At 49.1% G+C, this 23546-nt stretch overlaps 1 protein-coding gene across 1 annotated transcript in view; it reads right to left on the bottom strand.

The window, feature by feature from the left end:
• The window catches only part of STK3 (serine/threonine kinase 3), a 1017041-nt gene that overhangs the window by 698440 nt on the left and 295055 nt on the right, over nucleotides 1-23546 (bottom strand). The window contains exons 5-6 of the mRNA XM_085605192.1: nucleotides 15421-15585; nucleotides 9137-9304 (exon numbers count right to left, since the gene is read on the bottom strand). Coding sequence (XP_085461318.1) covers nucleotides 9137-9304; nucleotides 15421-15585 — 333 coding nt within the window. The remainder of the gene's footprint in view (nucleotides 1-9136; nucleotides 9305-15420; nucleotides 15586-23546) is intronic.

Below are 23546 nucleotides of genomic sequence, written 5' to 3'. Positions count from 1 at the left end.
GCTCTTCCACAGATGGGAGCTATTGTTAAATCAGTTCGATTAGCTATAACTGTGTGGAGAAAGGCTAGGAGGTTAGACGAGTAGAGATGAAGGCCATATTAGAAGCAAATAAGGGCATGCCTTTGACAACGATGAATGATTGTTTGCGTCAGTGTATTTATTATGCATACACTGCCATGACGTCTCTTGCACATAATGCATATTACTGAAGCATGCAAATGAGTGACCTGCTACATTTGTGCAATCAAGTAAATAGACCACTTAAAAAGTGGCCTCCTCTCCTTTGGCCCACTCTTCCAAAGGGTTCAGGTTTGGAAAGGGGTAAGAGATCCCAACAAACACTTCCCTGACACATGAAATCCACTGCTACACACACATTCTGATTTACTGATGCATTACCAGGGCACAAGTCCTATAAAAAGAAGTGGGGGGACTCACAATATGCAAATGACCCCATGACGTCACGTGCTGAACGTGCCCCGGTGTCTGAAAATTACACCGGGACACGTTCAGCATATTTCTGTGGGGCCCAGCTGCTTGGCAGTGGGGGGCGGCGTCCACCCTGTGAAAAGAGAGGGGAGACGCCGTGTACCTGCAAGTACCCCGACTCGAGCCCTGTGCATTACAGCACGTCACATGAAAGTTCACTTGCGTCTACCCATGAACGTATACAGTACACTGCAGACTTTTGCAAGCGCCCCAATTGTCTACCGCCTAGTGGACGAACACACAATGGCGTCTCCATTCACAAAGTAATGTATGAGTAATTGGCGTAGAAGTGAGGGGGTACTACCTCACATGCTCGTGTTAATTGGCCTAAAATCACAATGCATTTCTGGAACACTCCGCTAATCCTCTCCCTTCTCTGTTGCTAAATCCCGGGAACCCCGGCGTCTGCAGACTGACAATCGCAGAGTATATGTGTTATCCATTTCGGGTGTAACACCTACATGGCTAACTGAAGAAAATACGATTTTAATGACATGTGCCGTGGATATCTCTCGGTAAAATATATTTACATAATTTACGATTTCCGGCAAGATTAAACCTGTCGATGTCAATTCAGCAATGACGGAGGCAGATAGAGGAAGTGAGGTGATGCATCCTGTAAGACTGACATACGACCAATAATAGCTTTGTCAATCAGGCTACTCTTGCAGAAATACTAAATCCACCCAGGTTTAACACATTCTACAACGAAATTACTAGCTTATGTAGGATGTATTTTTAAACCTTTATTTATAATCACAGATAGGAAGGAGCAATAAATAAAGTTAGCATTTCATCATGAAATATGTTATGTTAGTGAATATGTAAAGTGCCTGGCTGCCCCAGCAACGAGGCATCCCAGCGCTAGTTCCAGGTCATATTGTGGAACGAGAGACAGGGCTGAAGGATGAGGCCAGAAATAACCAAGTCTTTACGGACTTTCTAAGAGCCCAGTGATTCTGGATGCTCCTGATGATCCCCGGGAGAGCGTTCCAGAGGGTCGGTGCCATAGCTCGGAATGAGCACCCTCCCACTGTTGCTCTTCTAACTTGAGGAATACATGCCAGGTGAAGATCTGCGGAGCGCAGCACACGGCGTGGGATGTACGAAGTAATAAGTTGGATAGAATAGGGGGCGCTTTGGAGGTAAGGATTCTGCGTGCAATGCACAGTGTCTTAAAGTGAATTCTCTTATCCACCAGAAGCCAGTGCAGTTTGTGAAATATGTAGAGTCTGAGCAGAATTTAGGAAGTGCGAATAGAGTTCGCACCACAGCATTTTGAGCCCTCTGAAGTCGTTTGATCCCTGCTTTATTAGCGCCCAGATACAGAGAGTTGCAATAGTCCAGTCTAGAGAGTATGGTGGACTGGATAATAATCTAGCATGTCTGGGAGGTCAAAGAACCCAAGCAAAGGCTTAAGTCCTCGTAGAAGTCCAAAACAGACACCTGCCACTGATTTCGTCTGCGCTTCAAAGGACAATGCACTATCTACCCAGACACCCAGATTCTTTACGGCCTTCTTAGGCAGAGGGGGTTACCCCAGTGGAGCGGGCCACCAATGATTGCCCCATAAATGGGTATCTCTTCATAGAAGAAGAATCCCGATTTGTTAGCGTTTAGCTGCTGACTGTTGCCCGACATTCAGTCCGCAAAAGCCACCATATCATCATGGAATTTCAGCAGACTCTGGTTAAAGTTGTTGGAAAATTAGATCACAAGCAGAGTATCATCAGCATAGGATACTAATGAGAGCCCCCTATCTATTGCAAGAGGTTGTATATAAATGTTAAATAGCGTGGGGCTCAGAGCCGATCCCTGAGGCACTTCATGGCGTACGGTGTGCACAGAGAGTGATGAGGGGAAGTAACAACCTGAAATGATCTCTCGGAAAGAATTGACAAGAACCAGGATAGGGCAGCACCTCCAAAGCCTATCTCCTGTAAGCATCGCAACAGGATCTAATGCGATACTGTGTCGAACGTGGCACTTAAATCGAGTAGGATCAGGGCAGAGGTGTGGCCTTCATCTAGGGAGACCCGCAAATGTTCTGTATCCGCCAGCAGGTCTGATTCGGTACTGTGATGAGGTCTAAAACCATTCCGAGAAGAGTCCAGGATTTCAGTGGACTCCACAAATTTGGTTAAAATAGAATTGATGTAGGATTCAGTGGTTTTAGGCAAAAAGGGACGAAGGGAATTGGGACGAAAGTTTTCTGGTTTAGATACATCCAAAGTAGCTTTTTTTCAGCAGAGGAAATCTATGAGGCGGGTACCAACGCCAACGATAACGACAAGTAAATCAGCTCGCAATAGATACGTAGGAGATGATCTTGAAATTTCTGGAACTGGTCAGGTTTGAGTGGGTCAGCAGGTGAACCGGATTTGATTTTACTGCTGAGAGTACATAGTTCCACATAAGATAGTAATGGAAAAGAAAGTAGTAAAGGACCTGCATAACAGATTGGGTAGGATGCATTTTTCATTCAGCCTGGGGGAAATATCAGAATCCTCATATCAGTCCGCCGGCACGTTATGTTTTGCCAGAATTATTTATTTTTTAAACGTTAAATCTCGCTTCCCCTGCTGCAAACCATAGCGCAATGCCTTCCATGCAAAGTTTGGGGTATGGTCCTAACTCAGGCATCAAACTACAGCATAATAGTATCGACGGAGACCACAAAAGCTTGGAGCTTGAACATGCGAGCATGAAGAAAAGCTGCCTCTACTACAGTGAGCCAGTAGATGGCAGGCAAGAGCTTTGTTGACAGACGACCTTACTACGATATTAATACTGATGCCCTACAGATATGAAGAGAAAAGGGCACATCTTTTTTTCTCAGAAACGGGAGACAGTGATGTGCCCATACTCCAAGAGATAACTTTTACAGTATTAACTGCACTGCTGAACCACCTAAATCAACTTAACTCCATATCCAAACAGTTTAGAGAGAATCAGCCACCAGTAGCAACTATAGACAAAATGACAAAAAAACATCATTAATGTCAAACCTATTTTAATGTGCTTAGGCACTTTATGTCCGGAAGAACTAGCTCCAATGACCAGCGGGGCTATTTACAGCAGAACTCAACATGGAGCACTGTTAGCAGCACAGAAGGGGGTGGTGTGGGGGTTCCAGTGCAGAGTGGATAACACAAACCTGGAAGTAATTGGTATGGGTGGACGGGGTATGTAAGTGATGCCGTTATGAACTGTGTAGTGTCGCGGTCTAGTTGACGCGCGCACTACGTAAGGACGGCGATGTGCGTAGCGGCCATACTGGACGCTACTGCGCATGCGCGGGAGTAGCGTGTTGCGAGAGACGGCGTTCGGAGCGTGTTGCCCGGCGCTCTCTCGGGAAATAGATTTAAATGTTAATAAAGGCATCTACCTACCTACCAGAGCCTCCAGCAAGTTATTGGGGAATAGCAGCTAGCAGCCAGAGCACCTAGCATCATTTCAGTGGCGACGAGACTGGGCTGGTGAGAACCCTGCGTGGAACAGGAGGAAGGTGCCCCCAACTTGCTTCAGAGAGGAGTGTCCACTAGGAGGGACGTCACCCCACGCGGTAAGAGGACCGAGGGGGTCGAGGACAGACGCCTACGCACCGGGAGAGCGCGGCAGAGGCAGAAAGTGGCACGTGGGCAGTAAAGGAGCCGGCCACGAGGTAGAGGAACATCGCAGGCGGACCGCGGAACGACAGAGGAGACCCTGGCGGAATCGGGTGACGACGGCGCAGCCAGCTCGAACGCAGTCCCAGGTACCCGAAGAAGGGGAGCGGGGACAGACGCGCCAGGTAGCCCAAGGAAACAAGCGGAAGCCAAAATGAGTGCACAGTCATCAACTTTAACAACGCCGATCCCATTCCTACCACGCCCGGGAGAACCCCTAATGAAGTGGGAAGACTGGAGGGAGTACTTCAAAAACTACCTAGAAGCGCTGGAAGATGAGAACGAGGAGGCGTTCTCCAGTGCCAGGAGGAAGAGGATACTCCTACACAACCTGGGACCAGAAGGAATACGGGTGTTTCAAAACTTCACACCGGGCGTCAGACAGGTAGGGGACACAGATGTGTTCTCTCGCGCCATAGAAGACTTGGACAACCACTATCGGCCTGCAGTGTGCACCTCTATTGACCGCTATAACTTCCAGCAGAGGAAGCAAGAAGCGGGGGAATCCATAGATGACTACGTGGCGGCGCTGCGTAAACTTGCGATGACGTGCAAGTATGGAGGGTTACAGGATGAATTCATCAAGGACCAGATCGTAATGCATACGACAAGCAAGTCGGTGCAAGATAAACTGTGGGCGAGTGGGGATGCGACGCTGAACGAGGTGATCGCCATAGTGAAACGAGCGGAACTGACCAAACGCTGCGCGGAGGCGGCAAAGAGAGACCCGGCCCCCAGACTCACGGTCAATAAGGTGGATGATGCGGACCAGCACGGACGGGGTAAAACAGCGACGGGGGAGTACAGAGGAGCGCCCAAAGGGAAGGCAAAACCTGGACAGACGTGGAAGCAAGAAAAGAGTGAAGCGATGAGGTGCTACAGATGCGGAAGCTCGAGCCACGCAGCGCACGACAAACGGTGCCCCGCATTCAGAGCCAAGTGTGCGTTCTGCGGCCTAGTGGGTCATTACGATAAAGTATGCCGAAGGAAAGGGAGACAGCATGCGGTGAAATTTGTGGCGCAGGACGCGGGGGAAGAAGCAGAAGGCCGGGAAGAAGACGATGAAGTCCTGTGTGTAGAGGACCAGGTGCTGGGCATCGATGGGAGAAGAACGCGCAAACCCCAGTGCGACATGATCATTGGAGGAGTAAGCATCACCATTGTGGCGGATTCAGGGTCTCCCTACACGATTGTTCAAAGATCGGTGAGGAACGAGAGGTTCAGACCCACGTGGGGCGCACAGCTAGAACCCCCCGACATTCGACCGGTCACCTACACAGGGGATCCGATCCCGATGGTGGGGTTCAAGAAGCTGTTGTTCCAGTTCAAAGAGCGGAGCGCCCTCTGCAAACTGTACGTCGCGGAGAAGGGACCGTCAGTCCTGGGCTGGATGGACCAAGGAGAGTTGGGCGTACAGCTGAACCCAGGAGGGGACACCCAGGTGATGGTGACCCTGGACGGAGAGGAGTCGACGGCGGAGAAATGGCGGAGTGGACACCCGAAGGTTTTCGGCGGGAAGATCGGGAAACTAGAGAAGTTCTCCCACAAAATCGTCCTTAAAGAAAACGCACGTCCGGTAGCGCACAAAGTAAGGAACATACCAATTGCGGTGAGAGAGGCGGTACAACAGGAACTCCACCGACTGGAAGACGGGGGGATCATCGAGCCCATCGACAGCGCGGAGTGGTTGGCGCCTCTGGTAGTGGCCATGAAACCGTCAGGCAAGGTGCGTCTATGTGTGGACCTCAGAGAGTTAAACAAGTGCATTGTGGTAGAAAAGTTCCCCTTACCACGCATAGAGGAAATGTTGGCCCGCACGAAAGGCGTAAAATGGTTCTCCACCATCGACCTGCAATCGGCATACCACCAGGTAGTGCTGCATTCGACAAGCAAAAAACTGACATCGTTCATCACGCCGTTTGGCTGCTACCAATTCTGCCGCATGCCCTTCGGTCTTGCCTCGGCAGCTGCGGTGTTCCAGAAGCTGATGGCCCGCCTATTCAAGGACATCGAGGGAGTGCAGTACTTCCAGGATGACATCCTAGTGATGGGGACAGAGCTGGAAGACCATGATAAGAAGCTGTCAGCGGTATTGAAGATCCTGGAGGAGAACGGCCTGACGGCAGAGTGGGAGAAATGTCACTTCGGGATGACATCAGTCACTTACCTGGGGCATGAGATAGGAGCGCAGGGGATAACACCGAAGAAAGGGAACGTGAAGGCCATCTGCGAAGCACCTCCGCCCACCTCCAAGGAAGAAGTACGGTCATTTCTAGGGATGGCGGAGTACTATAGCAAGTTCGTCCACCACTTCGCCACAAAAACCCACCACATGAGGCAACTCACGAGGGACAAGACGGCGTTTGTATGGACTGAAGAGACGCAGGAGGAGTTTGACAAAGTGAAACAGGAAATCAGTGGAGCGATCCCGCTGCAGGGGTACGATCCCCAGGGACGGTCCATATTGATGACGGACGCGAGTGAAAAAGGGCTAGGAGCGGTGCTCATGCAAGAAAGACCAGAAGGAGGGACGGAGACGATCAGCTTCGCGTCCAGGACGTTGACGGCGTCGGAACAAAAGTTCAGTGTGATCGAGAAAGAGATGCTGGCGGTGGTATGGGCCATGGCGAAGTACCGTCAGTTCCTGTGGGGCACTAGATTTCAAGTGAAGACGGATCACAAGCCCCTAGTGAAGGTGTTGACATCGGATGGTCATGCCAGCGCCACACCCCGGATTGCGAAAATGACGCTGAAACTCCTGGAGTACCGGTACGACGTGGAGTACATCCCGGGCTCAAGAAACAAGATAGCGGACTACCTCAGCAGGGCGTCCGCGATGGACAGTGCCTCCAATGGCATGGAAGACGACGACGAGATGGTAGCCCTGACAGACGACCCGGAAAAAGCCATCAGCAGGCAGGAGTGGAAAAACGCGTATGAGGCGGATGACGATATGGACGACATCAAGTCGTACATTGTACGAGGGTGGCCAGAAAGGAGAAGACAAAGACCCAAAGTCCGGCAGTTCTACGAGGTCAGAGAAGAGCTGTCGGTGGGAAACGACGGGGTGTTTGTCTACAGAGGCGACAGAGTGGTACCACCGGAGAACATAGTACCGGCCCTGCTAGCCATACTACATGAGGGTCACCTGGGAATCGTGAAGACAAAGGCCAGGACTAAACAAACGTACTGGTGGCCAGGAATGGACATGCACGTAGAGAGGCACGTGAGAGACTGTGTGCAGTGCCAGGGTGCGGACAAGATACTGAAGCCAATGAGACCACCCTTAGGGAAGTTCACGAACCCCAGTAACCCATGGGAAGAGGTAGCAGTGGACATATTAGGGCCTATACTAGACGATCAGGGGATCCCCAAATACCTCTGTGCGTTAGTAGACAAGTACTCGAAATGGCCAGAAGTGCACATCAACGAGATCATGGACACGGATGAGATACTGCGCTTCCTCAAGGCGGTGTTCCTCAGGGAAGGCATACCCAGGATCATAATCAGCGACAATGGCCCCCAGTTCACCTCCGACAAGTGGGTCACGTTTGCAAACAGGAACGGCATACTACTTAGACACACCTCGATATATCACCCGACCAGCAATGGACAAGTAGAAAGGTTCAACAGGGTGCTTATGGGCTCCATACAGGCGGCCATCACGAGGGGCAAAGACTGGGAGAAAGAAGTGCAAAGCACGATATGGGCGTACCGTATCACCCCCACCGGTACGGGGTACAGTCCCTTCCAGATCTTACGAGGAAGACAACCCTTCACCAGAGACAATGTTGCGTGGCAGGAGAAGACCATCACCAGCAAATGGTCTCCGGCGGTGGTGCAACACAACCTGGAGAAGGCACAACGCATCTATACGGAACACTACAACCGCCACAAGAGGGTGAAGGAGACGGCGTTGGAAAAAGGGGAGCGGGTCAGAGTGAAGCTGGCAGTCCTGAAGCGGAAGGGAGAAAGCAAGTACTCCCCACCCCTAAGAGTAGAAGAAGTGTACGACCGGGCAGCGTTGCTCAGTGACGGAAACGTGTGGTCACATGATCGCATGGCCAAGTGCAACAAAATCATACAATGGCCCCGAGAGGACGCGGAGGGGGAAACCCCGACGGAAGGGCCGACAAGGGACACACATACGTCCGAAAGAGAGCGCGGAGAGAACATGAGCGGAGAGCAGGAGAGAGAGAGAGACACACACCAGGCGGATGGTCCCTGGGGGAAACGACCCGGGAAGATGGTGAGAAAAAAGAGAGAGAGGGCCAGGGCACTCCGAAAGGAACCGACGGAGGCCCGGTCGCAGAGGGAGGCCGAGAAGGACATTCCACTCCGGTAAGACACACCCGGGTGGGGAGAGCAGTGGTGAGACCATCCAGGTTTAGAGACTATGAAATGGACTGACCACATGGTCGGGGATATTGTGTTGTGTGGTATGAAAAGGGGGAGATATGTAGTGTCGCGGTCTAGTTGACGCGCGCACTACGTAAGGACGGCGATGTGCGTAGCGGCCATACTGGACGCTACTGCGCATGTGCGGGAGTAGCGTGTTGCGAGAGACGGCGTTCGGAGCGTGTTGCCCGGCGCTCTCTCGGGAAATAGATTTAACTGTTAATAAAGGCATCTACCTACCTACCAGAGCCTCCAGCAAGTTATTGGGGAATAGCAGCTAGCAGCCAGAGCACCTAGCATCATTACAAACTGGACATTTAAAAAAGAAAATATCTGCGTTACACAAAACTAACATTTGAGGCCCTGAGACAGTAATTTGCCCAGAATCGCACACTATTTTAATCAAATATTAAAGCGGGGATCAGAACCCAGGTAGCATAGTTTCAAGGTAAAAAAAATGTAGCTACTTAGAACACATTTCTTCCCAATTCAAGCAACAGATAGAGTTGAATGCTGCACTCCCGCCATTTTTCTGTGCACCACGTATGAACAGCGCCAGTGTATCCGTTCACAGAACTTACCCTCATGGGATGTATGTCCGCGTACGGGGGCTTGCCTTCCGCCATTTCGATGGACGTGATCCCCAGAGACCACAGGTCGGCCACACAGTTATAGCCAATCTCTTGAATTACTTCCGGAGCCATCCAAAATGGAGTGCCTATCACAGTGTTGCGTTTGGCCATGGTGTCCTGTCAAAATAATGTGCGCAAAAATATAAACCATAAATGCGGCGATCAGGCAGGACAGGGCAATTTTTAAACACGAGAAAAAAAACATCACACTCAGGAGTCCCAAAGAGCACCAAACTGGCCTGAAAACTCATGGTTATATTTATATACAGCATGCTTGTGACATGAATAGGCGCGATTCTGAGTGCACAGACCTACAACCTTTTCATGCATGTGTTATCACTAAGACGCTTGGCATATATCTAATTACAGTGCGCATGCATACAACGCAGATTGACATCATTCCCCGGCAGCTTTTTAGTTCTCGCCTGAGCCAGCGCTTTAGCGCCCTCTGGCGAGAGCTTTGGTAAGCGGGGATTTGGAAGTGCAGACTAGTGCTATTCAGGCCTCCAAATACAGTGCATGTGCGCCGGGCGCGCGCACCATTTGTCAGCCTGCCTGATCACTTTCGCGGCCACTTTGATGTTCTCAGTGAGCCGCGCGGCCACTGAGAACATCAAAGCGGCGGCGAAAGTGCTCACCATTTGCCACCCCCTCCCTTATCCCACTTCCTGTTCTTTCACTGGGCTGCACATTTGAAATACAGCACTACCAGCTCCAGCATTTCAACCCTTCTAGGTCAACAAATGGACACTAATGATGTGGGTAATAATTACGGCTCCCTGTTTTATGGTATTTAGATTTAGGATATTTCCGTCTATATATATCCATTCTAATTTATTTCTCATCTTATTCGAACCTATCCATTTATATGTTTGGTTTGTGAAAATTGAAATAGCAACTAGTATATCTGCACATGTATTTCACAGGTAAGCGGAGACACGCTTGGATGTTTGGATCTAAGTAGCTGTATGTGATTACAAAAAAGACTCACGTGAAAATATTATTACTGTAACTCTATCACACGTTCACATCTGCTGCTATTTAAGGTTCTTCAAGTAATCTATCCTTTTCACGACTTCTGCTGCTGTCACTATGCACAGCCATCTGCCAAGCGTTCATGATTGACAGAATGTAGAGACAATCATAAAACAAGCATTTGCAATGCAATAGGTCTCGCATTTGCGAGAGTTTAAGCTACTAGCAGTGCAAATAACAATGCCTTTTATTTGTTTTAAAAACCAAAACATAAATAAAATACATTGTAATTTACAATGCAAATAGCTCAAATTCGCGTAAATGCGAGACCTATTGCATTACAAATGCTTGTTTGGACATGCTGTTAGCCACTGAGCCACGTACTCTATGAAGTCACGCATGACGTTACATGGAAAGGATTGCTTTAATTAAGAGACGATTTTAAGGCTTTACTAACGAGTAGCCTATTATGGGGCCCGGACTCACATTAATAGTGTGTGGTCACCAAAGCACTATGGCACAACTTTATGGGGGGGCAGGTACTGTTTAGGACATAAAACCACCTAACAGTTTAGATGCTCCCGCTGCAGAAGTGCAAAGTCGTGGCAAGCATGGTGATGAATGCGTACTACTGGTGGAAGTGACCAGGTTATCATTCTTGAACCTCAAGTCTAACAAAATTACAAATAAACAGTGAAACCGAATAACAAGCTCCACTGAAGCTCTTTGGGGAATTTATGGATACATACATCCGCGGTGAGAAGTTTACTGACAAAGCACTGATAAATGTTCACAAGACAAAGAAAAACGGATAGAGGAGTTGGTGAGCCATGCCAGAGGGTGCAATAGGCACTCTGGGGTCAACTGTCCACAACTCTGCAATATCACTGAGCATTTACTATTAATACTCTCGTCATATTTAAAACAAACTGCTCAAATAGCTGCTTGTTAATAATGTGTTCGATTCCAGTCCCCAATGAAAGGAACCCACCGCCACTTCTCAAATCTTTCTCCACCAGGTCAGTATCACAAAAATGACAGCCGCTTTCCCTTTCCATCAATCATAGTAGCAAAATGTCTCCGTACAGGATACACTCTACCTGTATTTCTTACAGAAAAAAATGTGTGCTAAAATGTGTAACTTTGCAGGAAATTGTTTTAACATAGGTAAGGTTCTGTACCCGTTTTGGGCAAGGGCACTCCAAAACGTAAACCGTAAAGTCAAATTTACATAGACTGGCTCTAGTAATTTGCCATTGTTGTTTTTGGTGTGGAAATATATATAATTTAACATTACTGCTGTTTTTATACGCTAAGCAATTTGCAAAAACATCACTTTTTATTCAGCCAAGTTTTTGACTTATCACCAGAAAAAATAATTCTAAAACCAACAATCTTTAATAGATTGAAATCGGCGAAGGTTTATCTGTGGAGTGTCGGGTATAATGGAGGAATAACATTATATTTGTTTGCATTGCAATATTAATGCAAACCACTGTTGAGCATAAAAATAGAACTGCCGCGTTTCGACTGCTTCCTAGCACACTTCACTGCTCACCTCACTATCGCCACCTCTCACGACTGGGCATTTATAAGGTAAAAACTGTTCAAAATCTTTTACACTGGTGGGAGGATCCGGCTTTCTTATTAGCTGCACTTTCCACTAAGACATCCCACGGGCAGCGCGGGCAGCGCGCTCCGCTGCGTTCAAATGTCCGGTTAAAGACACATAATGCTGGGACAGGGTGGTGCTGGGGCCGGAGCCCTCTGCAGGGGTTGTGGAGCCGTAGACACACAATGCGGGGACAGGGTGGTGCTGGGACCGGAGCCCTCTGCAGGGGTTGTGGAGCCGTAGACACACAATGCTGGGACAGGGTGGTGCTGGGACCAGAGCCCTCTGCAGGGGTTGTGGAGCCGTAGACACACAATGCTGGGACAGGGTGGTGCTAGGACCAGAGCCCTCTGCAGGGGTTGTGGAGCCGTAGACACACAATGCTGGGACAGGCTGGTGCTGGGACCGGAGCCCTCTGCAGGGGTTGTGGGGCCGTAGACACACAATGCTGGGACAGGGTGGTGCTGGGACCGGAGCCCTCTGCAGGAGTTGTGGGGCCGTAGACACACAATGCTGGGACAGGGTGGTGCTGGGGCCGGAGCCCTCTGCAGGGGTTGTGGAGCCGTAGACACACAATGCTGGGACAGGGTGGTGCTGGGACCGGAGCCCTCTGCAGGGGTTGTGGAGCCGTAGACACACAATGGTGGGACAGGGAGGTGCTGGGACCGGAGCCCTCTGCAGGGGTTGTGGAGCCGTAGACACACAATGCTGGGACAGGGTGGTGCTGGGACCGGAGCCCTCTGCAGGGGTTGCGGAGCCGTAGACACACAATGCTGGGACAGGGTGGTGCTGGGACCGGAGCCCTCTGCAGGGGTTGTGGAGCCGTAGACACACAATGCTGGGACAGGGTGGTGCTGGGACCAGAGCCCTCTGTAGGGGTTGTGGAGCCGTAGACACACAATGCTGGGACAGGGTGGTGCTGGGACCGGAGCCCTCTGCAGGGGTTGTGGAGCCGTAGACACACAATGCTGGGACAGGATGGTGCTGGGACCGGAGCCCTCTGCAGGGGTTGTGGGGCCGTAGACATGCTGGGACAGGGTGGTGCTGGGACCGGAGCCCTCTGCAGGGGTAGATGTGTTAAGAACCAGGCTGCAGCTTGCTATCACAGGAGAAGGCCCTGTGCATTTGCAAGCTGAAAACAGCCATGCGGCAGGAACTCGGCACCACTGCCGACAGCAGGCTTCTCGCTCACAATCCTTTCACTGGCTCAGCGGCACAGCCAGTACAAGGAGAACCTGCCTCATCTTTTCTTTTTTTTTTTTATTACACTTTTTAATTTCTGCAGGCACTTTTATAAAAATGGGAGGACTATTACAAAAGTGCCGATTTCATGTCTGTTTTGCCTATGGCAAAATCGCTGTCTCTTGGAGGTCTGGGCAGTAACACTAGCACAAGGAGGATTCCCCAATTTACTGATGGCAAAACACAGGGCAGAGCATCGATGCAGAGTGGGAACCCAAACGGTAGCCCTCTTTGTGTGGGTGACCGCCATCCTTTCATTCCAAGCCATTTGTGGACTGGCAGTGAAGCCAACGTAATCAGTAGTTCGGGACAAGCCGTGCAACCTCTATCCTTATGGAGGTAGTTCTCCAGGTAAAGTCTGCACCAATCTGGGACCCCTGGACTCCACTATATCAGAGACGTGTGTGTGTGTGTTCACATATGTGCCTGGTCAAGTGAAGGGTGAGGTTCATAGGTTCCTGCAAGCATGTATGCCACAAGATAATAACCTACTTTGTGTAAGGCCGCCCACGGTGTGACCCAGACCCAGGAACTTGCATATATACAATCTCATGTTCCCCTTCCAGAATCATTTGTCTCTTTGGTTGGGGTGATGCAGACGACCAATGCTTTCAATTACCCACAGTTCCCTTGCCGGGATGAAATGGATCCCTTCCCCACAAGATATGTCAAATCTGCATTCCTGTAGAAAATAGCCTCCAGTCTGGAGCCACTGCGAATAAATTACTAAACCAGCATAATCCAGGCTTAAGGTGGGTAGCCGACACACATGTCCTTCACACAAGAAAATCAAGCCTGGGCCATATAACCCACAATCTCCCAAAACTGCAGGCGACCCTCAAGATTTGAAAATGACAGATCTCATTATTGTAAATTACAAGCCAGAAGGGAAGGATAAATTGAGGTCCCAGTGACAAGTATTGTGTTGAATGTTAACTCTTGACATCCAAGGAAGCCCTATACACCACTTTAGGAGTGAAGACAATGGTTTCCCAAGAGAATAGTCTCTGCAGGTAGCTTCTCTTCTCCAGACAGAGCAGATGTTCAGTCAAGACTTTGGAGCCGTGCTGCTGACCTGCGCAGAGAAGAACACCTACCTGCATGGAACCTGAGCAGCAAGGAGCTGCGTTTAACAGTTCTTAGGATGTCTGCCCTGGAAGCACAAGAGTGCCCCTGCCAGCAGCCCAGGGAATAAGACCTGAAGCACATCATCATAGGGGTCTAGGAGACGACTCAGCCCTGCAGAGTGATACACAAGTGAGCCTGCTTCACTCTGCCTCGCCTTACCCTTCAGAAGTCAATATTGCCCTTTTTAGCCCTTGAAGTCCAGGTCTGGGGTGGCTAGAGCGAATCTCCCTAATTCCGAAACCACTTGAATTACCTTTTTAGTCAAAGTGGTTCTGAAGATAATGTGATCGCAAGTGCAGTTTCCACGGCAGAGCAATAACACAAAACAGGAACAAGGCATAATGGGGCATATGCATCACTCCTAAAGGCTGCGTAATACCTGGCAGAATGGAATGCACCATGCACGCAGAGGCTGTGATTTCACCTCTACTGCTGTCAGCACAGACCAGGCTATTCGTGGAAAGTCCAGTGAAATCCACTCCAGCGCACAACGCTTGGTGGCAAGTCATGACCGGCTTAGGTCAGCTGAATGTCATCCTCTAACCCACACGAGTGCTGGGATATAGTCCACAAGTAAATATTGTGCACGTGCCCAGTAACGATGCTTACCAATAGTGCATGCAGCAGATCAATGTGCTGACCTCTGACCCTTCCAAAGCTTGTGGGTCCTGTTTGAACATCTATGACCTACTTGGTATTGGGGTGGGCGTTGGGGGTTGTACATATACATGTCATTTGCACAGCGTGAACACTGCAGGTCTGGAACCCCTCATTTGTGAAACTGTCCAGTATTTTTATAATATGTACATATAAATCAATTGCAGGTACACCAGTAGGCAGGAGGAGATGCCAAAATGGAGGTAGCCTTGTATTACAGCTCTGTTTTTCACATCTTCCTGATTTCGCACTCTATTCACATACTCATCAGGAACCTGTCCACCCGCAGGAGACAGATTCGGTGGCATCTCCACATGGGGATCATGTGACACATTGTCGTATTACGTCATTATCAAGACCCAGAGCTGTAAGAAAGTGTTTGAAAGGGAAATCACATCAAACATAGGTGGGGAATGAGTGAACTGTGATTCGCTCTTGTAATCCCCCTGCCTCGGAAGTGCTTCCACACAAAGTCTACCCGCAACCAATGTAGTCTTCAATATATTTACTTCTGAAAAGGCCCAATAAGCACAAGGAGGCGGCAGTTTGTTATAAACCATGCAGGGCGTTGGTGTCTCTAGTGCATCTGCACTGCGGGTGTCCTGCGGCTGTCACTCACCGTCAGCTGTCCAGCTACGCCGAAGTCCGCCAGCTTCGCATGTCCCTCTGTGTTGAGTAGAATGTTTCCCGCCTTGATGTCCCTGTGAATTTTCCTCATAAAGTGCAAATATTCAAGTCCTTTTAGTGTAGATTTAAGAATGGTTGCAATTTCGTCTTCTGTTAACTGAAACAAAACACAAACACATTAAAATGCGTGAAGAAAGAACACGAACAAATCTGTTATTTTGTCACATTTAATTACATGAATAGTACCACATCCTAACAATAAATCAGTATCGGTGTTGATATTTCCTTTTAATTTCAGAAAAAGAGAACGGGCAAGGCACGTCATACGAGACAGGCGTTATACTCCTCTGAATGGCGGACTGGCAGTAAACGTTGGAGTGAAGACGAGTCGCTGTGTGGCACTGAAGCGAAAGTTCAAGCCACGTTTCATACAATACACGTGTTTTTTGAAACCATGAACACTGCCCGCACTCGCGTCAGAGCCGGTGAGCTGCAGTGAGGCAGGCAGAACCCCCTCTAGAGGATACGACTACAAAAGAGAAAAGTTAACAGTGGTATCACATTTAAAATATTTTTTGAAGCCGATCATTTTATACACGATGTATTAAAGAACCGCTTACGTAAAATACTTTTGCTACAACTAGAGTTTAGATAATGTTCTCCTTGATGACTCGCAATAAAGTCTCTCTATATTATAATTTTTTTTTAACACTTGATTTTCATCAATTCAACAATTAACTTTTCACATGTTTCAACACCTTCAGTAGGCAGCGTATCGTGGTAAACGTCACCAGCAAGCCAGACCGGTACATCATTTAAGTCGCGCACCCTCCGGTACTTTGCACAATTCCTGGGCTGCTCAACACGTGTGCCTCCCATCCTACTCACTACAGCAGTGTTAACGGGCAGCAGATTCGCTCATATGCTCGATCATGAATCACGTCCTCATGGGTGGCTCCTGTATGTGGGTAATGTCCACACACCGTACAGTGATACACCCTCTCCAGGCGCACTACCTTCTGGGCCTTCTCACAAATCTAATATCAAAACTGTCTACTCTATCAGGTCTTCTGTTAACGCCTCATCCTGTACTGCAAGCTTCATTTACCCCCGCCCCCCCCCACCCCCCCTACCACTGTCCATTCAGTCCACCTCTCATGCCAATGCCCCTGGTCCATGCAGCTCCAGACAGCGTACAGCTATGCGTCATTTAACCAGCACTGCCCCCACTGAAACAAATTCATGTCTTGTTTTGAACTTTTCTTTGGTTTTGCGGCCACCCGAGCAGGGATTTCTTGAAATGGAGGAAATCTGTGTAGGAAATTCGCCTTTTCTATATGGTCACCCCAGATTTTTAAATAAATATTAAGGAAAATTAACTTTTTAGAAGGTTAAGTTTGACCTGCGTGACCGGTCACAAGGGTAATTAACATAAGACTGCCAGCTCCAGCCTGTGATCAGAGAGGTGTAACTGGGAGTGAAATGGCCCACAGGAGCAAAAAATAGGCTCACCTGAATGGGCAGAGAGGACTCCTCGCCTCTGGAACATTTACCCCATTGTGAAGGACTCCTGGGCATGCCCTAGCACACACAGTTGCTAAGAGGAAAAGGACCCATGAAGGAAGCCCTTATCACCTAGTTTGGTTTGACCCTTGAGTAGTATCACCTGAAGTTCAGGGATAGCCAGAAGCAGTCACACTAGTCATGGGTAGTGTTTGTGGACTCTTCTGCAAAGGCAAAGGATGGTTGGGCGAAAGGCAGCAAAGCAAATTATTATGATGGGCTGTACAATGTGGTTATGAAGGAACACATTTAAGTGACTGTTTTATAGAGTTGGACCGGCACCTCACAAACATCAAGCCCAGTGTGCCCAGAGAGATTGGGAAGGAAGCTGATCTCTAAATTTCCACCAGTGTCTCCTAGAAGGTACCCCGGATGACTACAGGAATGGTGGTTCAGGTTCCCCTCCACAGGAGGGGGGAATGCCAAGATAATACAGAGAATTATGCCAAAGGGCCCCAAAAGAGTCTGGAGATAAAAGAGTCCAATTCCTCTTCAGAGCACATGAGGGGGGTTTGATGGGCAGAAGCCCAGGGCACCTTTTCATCTGCCCCTGTGTTACCGCTGTCTCCAGTCAGGGCATAGGAATGTAGGAAGGGGGACTCTGTCTGTTCCAGGAAGCCACCCACAGATGGGAACTCCACAAGGGTGGCCGATGCAGCCCTCTTGGGAGATTATGCTGAAGATGAGAGGGTAGAGCATACCCTTGTATTCCTTAGCTGAAGATGGACACAGAAGATAAGTTGATAGCCATCACGTCCAGGAGGTCACAATGAATGGGGTTCATGTCACTGCTCTGCGGTATTCCTGTGCCAGCCATAACATGGTGGTAACAAGGCTGGCTTTCCCTGAACAATATCTGCCAGAACTAGTCTGTGGGGTGACAAGGGCCATGGGCAGGACTATTTCTGCCGTATGGCCATGGTACCCTTGGAAGGGGAGCGGGTACTTGCCCAGAGGAGGGTCATTGTCAGTTGCCAGATGCCCACTGACCGCATTCTTGGCAATGGGCTCCCACTGGCAAGAAAGAGCTGTACGGGAAAGTCACCAGGGCACCCCACCAACAGAGTTTTTTCAGGGTACTGTCTCTAAACAGAGGTTACAGTGGGGCCCAGACAAAGAGTAAGGGGTAGGAGGTGGATACCATCTACAATGGGAAGACCAGTGGATCAGGGGATAGCTGCTTCAGAGAAAAGCACCCTGAGACTGGCCCTGGCACAGCCACTTCTAACCTGGGGGTGCTGCCTGCACCATCACACAAACAGTGCAGGCAGCTCAGCTAGTTGGAGAAACCCTAAACTGCTCATGGCCACGCGATGCACAGTTTATTAAAAAATACATCACAAGAGCAGGCAGTGTTGCACGGAATACCACATCTTTTCTCAGATAAAACCATACGGAGGCTAAAATCACACAGAACCCCTCCTCCCTAATGACCTTAAAACCACTATGAATCCTTGCAAAACACAAAGAATACAACAGAAGTCCCATAGTCCCAGTTGAGACCCGGGTAAATGTGGTAACAGGCAATAATGTCTCAACAGCTAATATTTCAAAAAGAAAATGACCAGAATGTAAATTGACTTACAAAAGGAAGGCAAGAAAAGAAGGAAAAACACCATGATTTGATATCGCGGTCTGTATTAGGAATTATGAGGAAAACATTAATTACAGACAGCAGTATTACATTTCATTATATGCCAGTGTAATCCTAAACATAGGAGGACACAAAGTGATCGTGGCAATGTGAACGGCACAAAGAGAGGCACGTGACATAGTGAAGAAAACAGAGAAACTGCGCAGTTTAAAATTGGTACTTAACAAGAACACTATATTCAAGGATTAGCTGGAAACATGTTAAGGGCCTAGGAAGCTGTAGTTCCGCTCTGTTTTGTCGACATACACTTTGTGTGCTCCTATGCTTCGGATTTCACTTGCATATCATTTATTGCAATACTGCTTTCTGAAATTAACGTTTTCTTCTCAATTCCTGCTAAAGACTGCAATATTCAACCTTGGTGTTTTTCCTTTTCTTGGCTTCCATTTGTAACACATTTTACATTATATGAATGGTCTTTTTCAAACATTACCTGTTGAGACATCGTTGCCTCTGGCCTCCTCGAAAAACACAGCATATGCCCTCACCCATAAGACATCATGAGTGCTTTTATACACAGAACATACCACCTTCAAGCTCTGGGCACTGTATCTACAACTGGACACTGGAGAAAGGGTCTGTTCTCAAATACTGGCAGCAGCATCTACACCAACACACTGGCCATTCTGTCTGTTCTCACACACAAGGATACCACACACGTCTTTAAGAGCTTGTCACTGCACACTTACCTGTCAGGAGCAGCATATACATTTACAAATAGGGTACAGTGTTCCACTTACACATGAAGGCATGCAAAGGATATCACGCATGCTAACTTGCTACAATAATGCAACAGACACTGCACCTCTGCACACAAGTAACCATTTGTGCCTCAGACAAGAACACAGTAGTGTAACTCACACATCACCGCATGTATGCAGACAAACATGGCAACATACCAGGCCCATCACACTTGCATACTGGGAGCATCACTGTCTGCCCTACAAAAATAAACGTGCACACACAGAACCACGCCCAAGCATAAAAAGAAGCATACAAACTATGACAGCGCACACAATAACTCTGTTATTCACACACAAAACACACACACTGCATAAATCCACAAATCACCATGCCTCATCATTCATACATGCCATCACATTAAGGAAATCGAATTTAGTGTCCTCAAACACTAACGCAAGATACCTCTCTCGTGCCCTCGCTCAGTTACTTTAGACAATAGCAGCTTGATCACATCCTTTGCAGGACACCAACGTTGGCACGCCGAGGTGTGTTCGGGGCAGAGTTTTCGATTTTTGACTCCCGTGTCCTCCAAGTGGATCCATGTATGGCGGAGGCAGTTTAGTTATCATTATCAAGCAGGGGTCATAGTCTTCCTTACTCCAGACTGCGCTGCGCTAAAAGAGCTCCCTTGGGTTCTTAAACCAGGACTACCCAGTGGCACCCCAGTATGAGCTCTTTTTAGGTCGAGGACCGTCCGGTCTGCCGAAGGCAGAACCGGAAGTCGGAGATTTAATGTTTTGGAGAAGAGGGGCTTGAACCCGCCCCTCTTCTCCCCTCTTCTCCATTGGCTGGCCTCTTAAATGCTGGCCAGCCACTGAAGAAGAGCTCCGTCACTCCGAACAGGCCCCGTCCTTTTCGGATTCGGGGGCGTGTTTTTTTCAACTTTTCTAATTATCTCCTCCAGCCAATGGCAAGAGGGGAGAAAAGAAAAACACGCCCCCCAATCCGAAAATGACGCGCTGTTTCTCCGAGCTACCTTTGCACCACGGGTCACCCACTCTTGCCCTCACTCACCGTCAGGGTGTCCTCGATGAACAGCGGGAACTTCTCCTCGCTGTCCCTGCAGACTGTGACCAGGCGCGCCATCTCTCCTGCTTATTTCTGCTGCTCATCCGTTGGCAAGGATGGGACGGGGCCGCACTCTTGGGGAGGGTTGTATCGCACACACGTCCTCTCCGTCTCCTTTTTGCTCGCGCTCGATGTAATTCCCAACAAACAAACAACATCGTGCGGAAGCGGGAGGAGAGGCGGCCTCGCTGGGTCTCAGAAACACACCGGCTCCGCGGCGCAGAGGGAGGCTGTCCAGGGGGTTTCTGCCTCCTCGCAGGGGTCGCGATCTCTGCCTCATATCACCGCAAGCTCCACGACTGAGTCATCTTCCGTCGAGCCCGGTTTTTTAATGTCAAGTACTTAATCTTGCCTTTCAGTTTCTCTTACTATTTTCCTCCCTTAAACTTTATTTCTGCTTTTCATTTTCAGGTTTTTTTTTTGCATTCTGTACTTCTTTCTCACCTTTTACTTTGTCTCTTCCAAGTACGCTTTTAATTCTCTCTCAGGGTTTTGCAGCCTCGTTTCTGTAAACAATTAAATCTGCTGTGTTCCCTGAAATTAACACATTACGTCAGACCTCGGTGAAACGGATACCCATGCCGAAGATTAACTTGGAGGCACGGACGCGCAGATACTGACCTCGTCGAAGGCCCGTCATACTATGATTTTTCAAATGTACCTAGCTTTTGTACCAAATGAAACCATACTTGGTCTCCGGCTTTGCTGTAGCTCTCCCCAGTGCTCCCAAATGCAAGTCAGCATTTCCTGGCTGTTTCGTCTTCTGGGTGGTGCCCTGCAAATGTGAGGGGGGGCTAGAGCTGTGGTGCCCACCCTAGGTCCAGGGGAGCTGGCTTCCATGCCTATGAGAAGGGGCTCCAGTTAGATTCATTGTGTGTAGGCCTGTTTTATCTACTTACCTGTCATTCTGGCAAGGGCCTACGTTTGACAGCCCTGGACTAAAAACTGGCCAACCAAGTCTGCAGGTAAGTAATGCCTGACACTAGACTCCCCCTTACCAATGTGGGGTCACCTCCATAGTAACGACCCAGGTCCAGAATCTATGCAGTAATACCATCCCTTTAGCAAATAAGACCGTGACCCCCTCGTTGTGCTCACCAAGCTCTACCTCCTGTAGGACATGGGCGGCTTTGGCATCCCAAACTTTATGGCGGATTAGGAGCATTGCAAATCTCAACCCTTCTGGTGCTTCAAGTGAGGCTAATCTGACCATGATCCCCATTTGAGGCAATTAGCCTCGGGTGGGGGTGGGCGGACGGGGTGCCAGGAGGGGGGAGTGAAGCTGGGCTCCAGAAGGCTTTACTGTCTGGTGCCTCCACATGCTGCCCGCAGCCTGGGGGTGCACGTCAGTCACCGGAGTTCAGCATGGCCTAGCTCTTCCCTGATCTTGAACCAGTCCCAGAGCATGAGAGGGCCCCACTGCTGCATATCCGTGTGCATGCATCCATCTCCCTCATGCCTTTAAATCATAAACGTTTGGATTGTCTTTGCACAGAGATTGGTCCTCCTTAAACTAAGACCTGCTGCACAAGTCCTTCCATTGGATGCTTGTGTTTCAGTCCTACCAGGGTGGCTTTGGCATCCCAAACTTTGTAGATGCGAAGGCAGATAGTAGTGTTCAGTGGGTGGCTAGATGGTTATTAGGCTGTTAGCTGCACGACATAGCAACTGCTCCCCCTACCCCCCCCCCCCGGACATAACCCGCCTTCTACACATCTTCACTAAAACATTACCACCCTGCTCCCGTCTTTTACAGGTGGCACATCGTTGTTACCGGAGGAGCCATTACATCTCCCGCTCGGTGCCCTGCCGCTCCCATTACTTGGTACATCCCGCGAAGGGTTGATAACTTCCCTACCGGAGGTAGCCCCTTAGCACGCAGCAGAAACCCGTAGTCCAGGGGACCTTCATTGGGAAGGGGTTCTCCTCCCATTGGAGGACCTCGTCACTGATGCTGGACAACTCCCGGTCCAATTTCTACTTCCCAACTCCTTTATCTGGATAATCGGGGAGCACTGGGGCGCCATTCAGTAGGGACCCACAATACATCTAATGATTTAATATCTCCATGTCATGGGGACAGGATGTCATTTAATAAAGTATTCCCCTAGTTCATGCGTAGACACACCGGTGTACCCCTCACTCCGTTGCGACGCCATTGGACCCGTGAGCTGGGCCCCTCCTGTTCGGACAAGGAGTGGCTTTCCATTCTGGCATACTCTTGGTGTTTCGCAATGCACTTTTCAAGTTATTTCAATACTACATAATACACAGGGCCTCCCTCACTCCACACAATCAACTGCTACTTTCACCGTACAGATGCAGTCTGCCCCCGCTGATTTCCGGCACATGTTCTGGTCATACCTCACACTCTCCTCGTAGTGGCTGGGTATGCATATGTCATGGCCTGCTGTACAGGGAACCTGTTGCTACATACATGGGAGGTGTGCCTAATCGGTAGGTTTCACCATACCAAAAGGAATAGAGTGACTGCGCGGTTCCTAGACCTGGCTCTTTTGCTAGCTAAACGGTTGATCACCCGCAGATGAGTCAGCCCCACCCCCAACCTTACTTCCGGGCGCACTCCATGGAGGCCTGGGCTCAAGCTGAGAGCACCGCCTTGCTCCGGGAGGAGAAACTCTGCTCAATGTGCTGCAATCTTCCTTGAAAGATGATCATCTCCCCCCCCCCCCTAAAGCCGCGGCATCTTATATCCATATGCGATTCTAGGGATCACCAAATGTCACGTTGACCCCTGAAACTGGCTGCCGCCTATCAAGGCTAGGTAAAATACATCTTCATGCCATAATACAGTGTCGGATCTCCCAATGCACTAAGTGTGTGTGTGCGCTAGTTCTACTGTTTGTAATTGAGACATGTTCTATCTTTTTACTCCAAAGGCAATCTTGTTTTTTCTGTTTCACTATTTAATCGCTGTACTGCATGCCTATGTACTCATTGATATGTGGACACTTGCCATGCACTCAATGAGGATATGGTAGACGGTCAGTTATGTGAGCAGATTGGACACGACCCTGCATGTATACAAATATAAAACTGCCTAATAAAAAGATAAAAAAGACCACAAC

Source organism: Triturus cristatus, chromosome 5_1 (genome assembly GCF_964204655.1).
Source record: "Triturus cristatus chromosome 5_1, aTriCri1.1, whole genome shotgun sequence".
NCBI lineage: Eukaryota > Metazoa > Chordata > Amphibia > Caudata > Salamandridae > Triturus > Triturus cristatus.
This window is presented reverse-complemented; position numbering and strand designations above follow the sequence as displayed.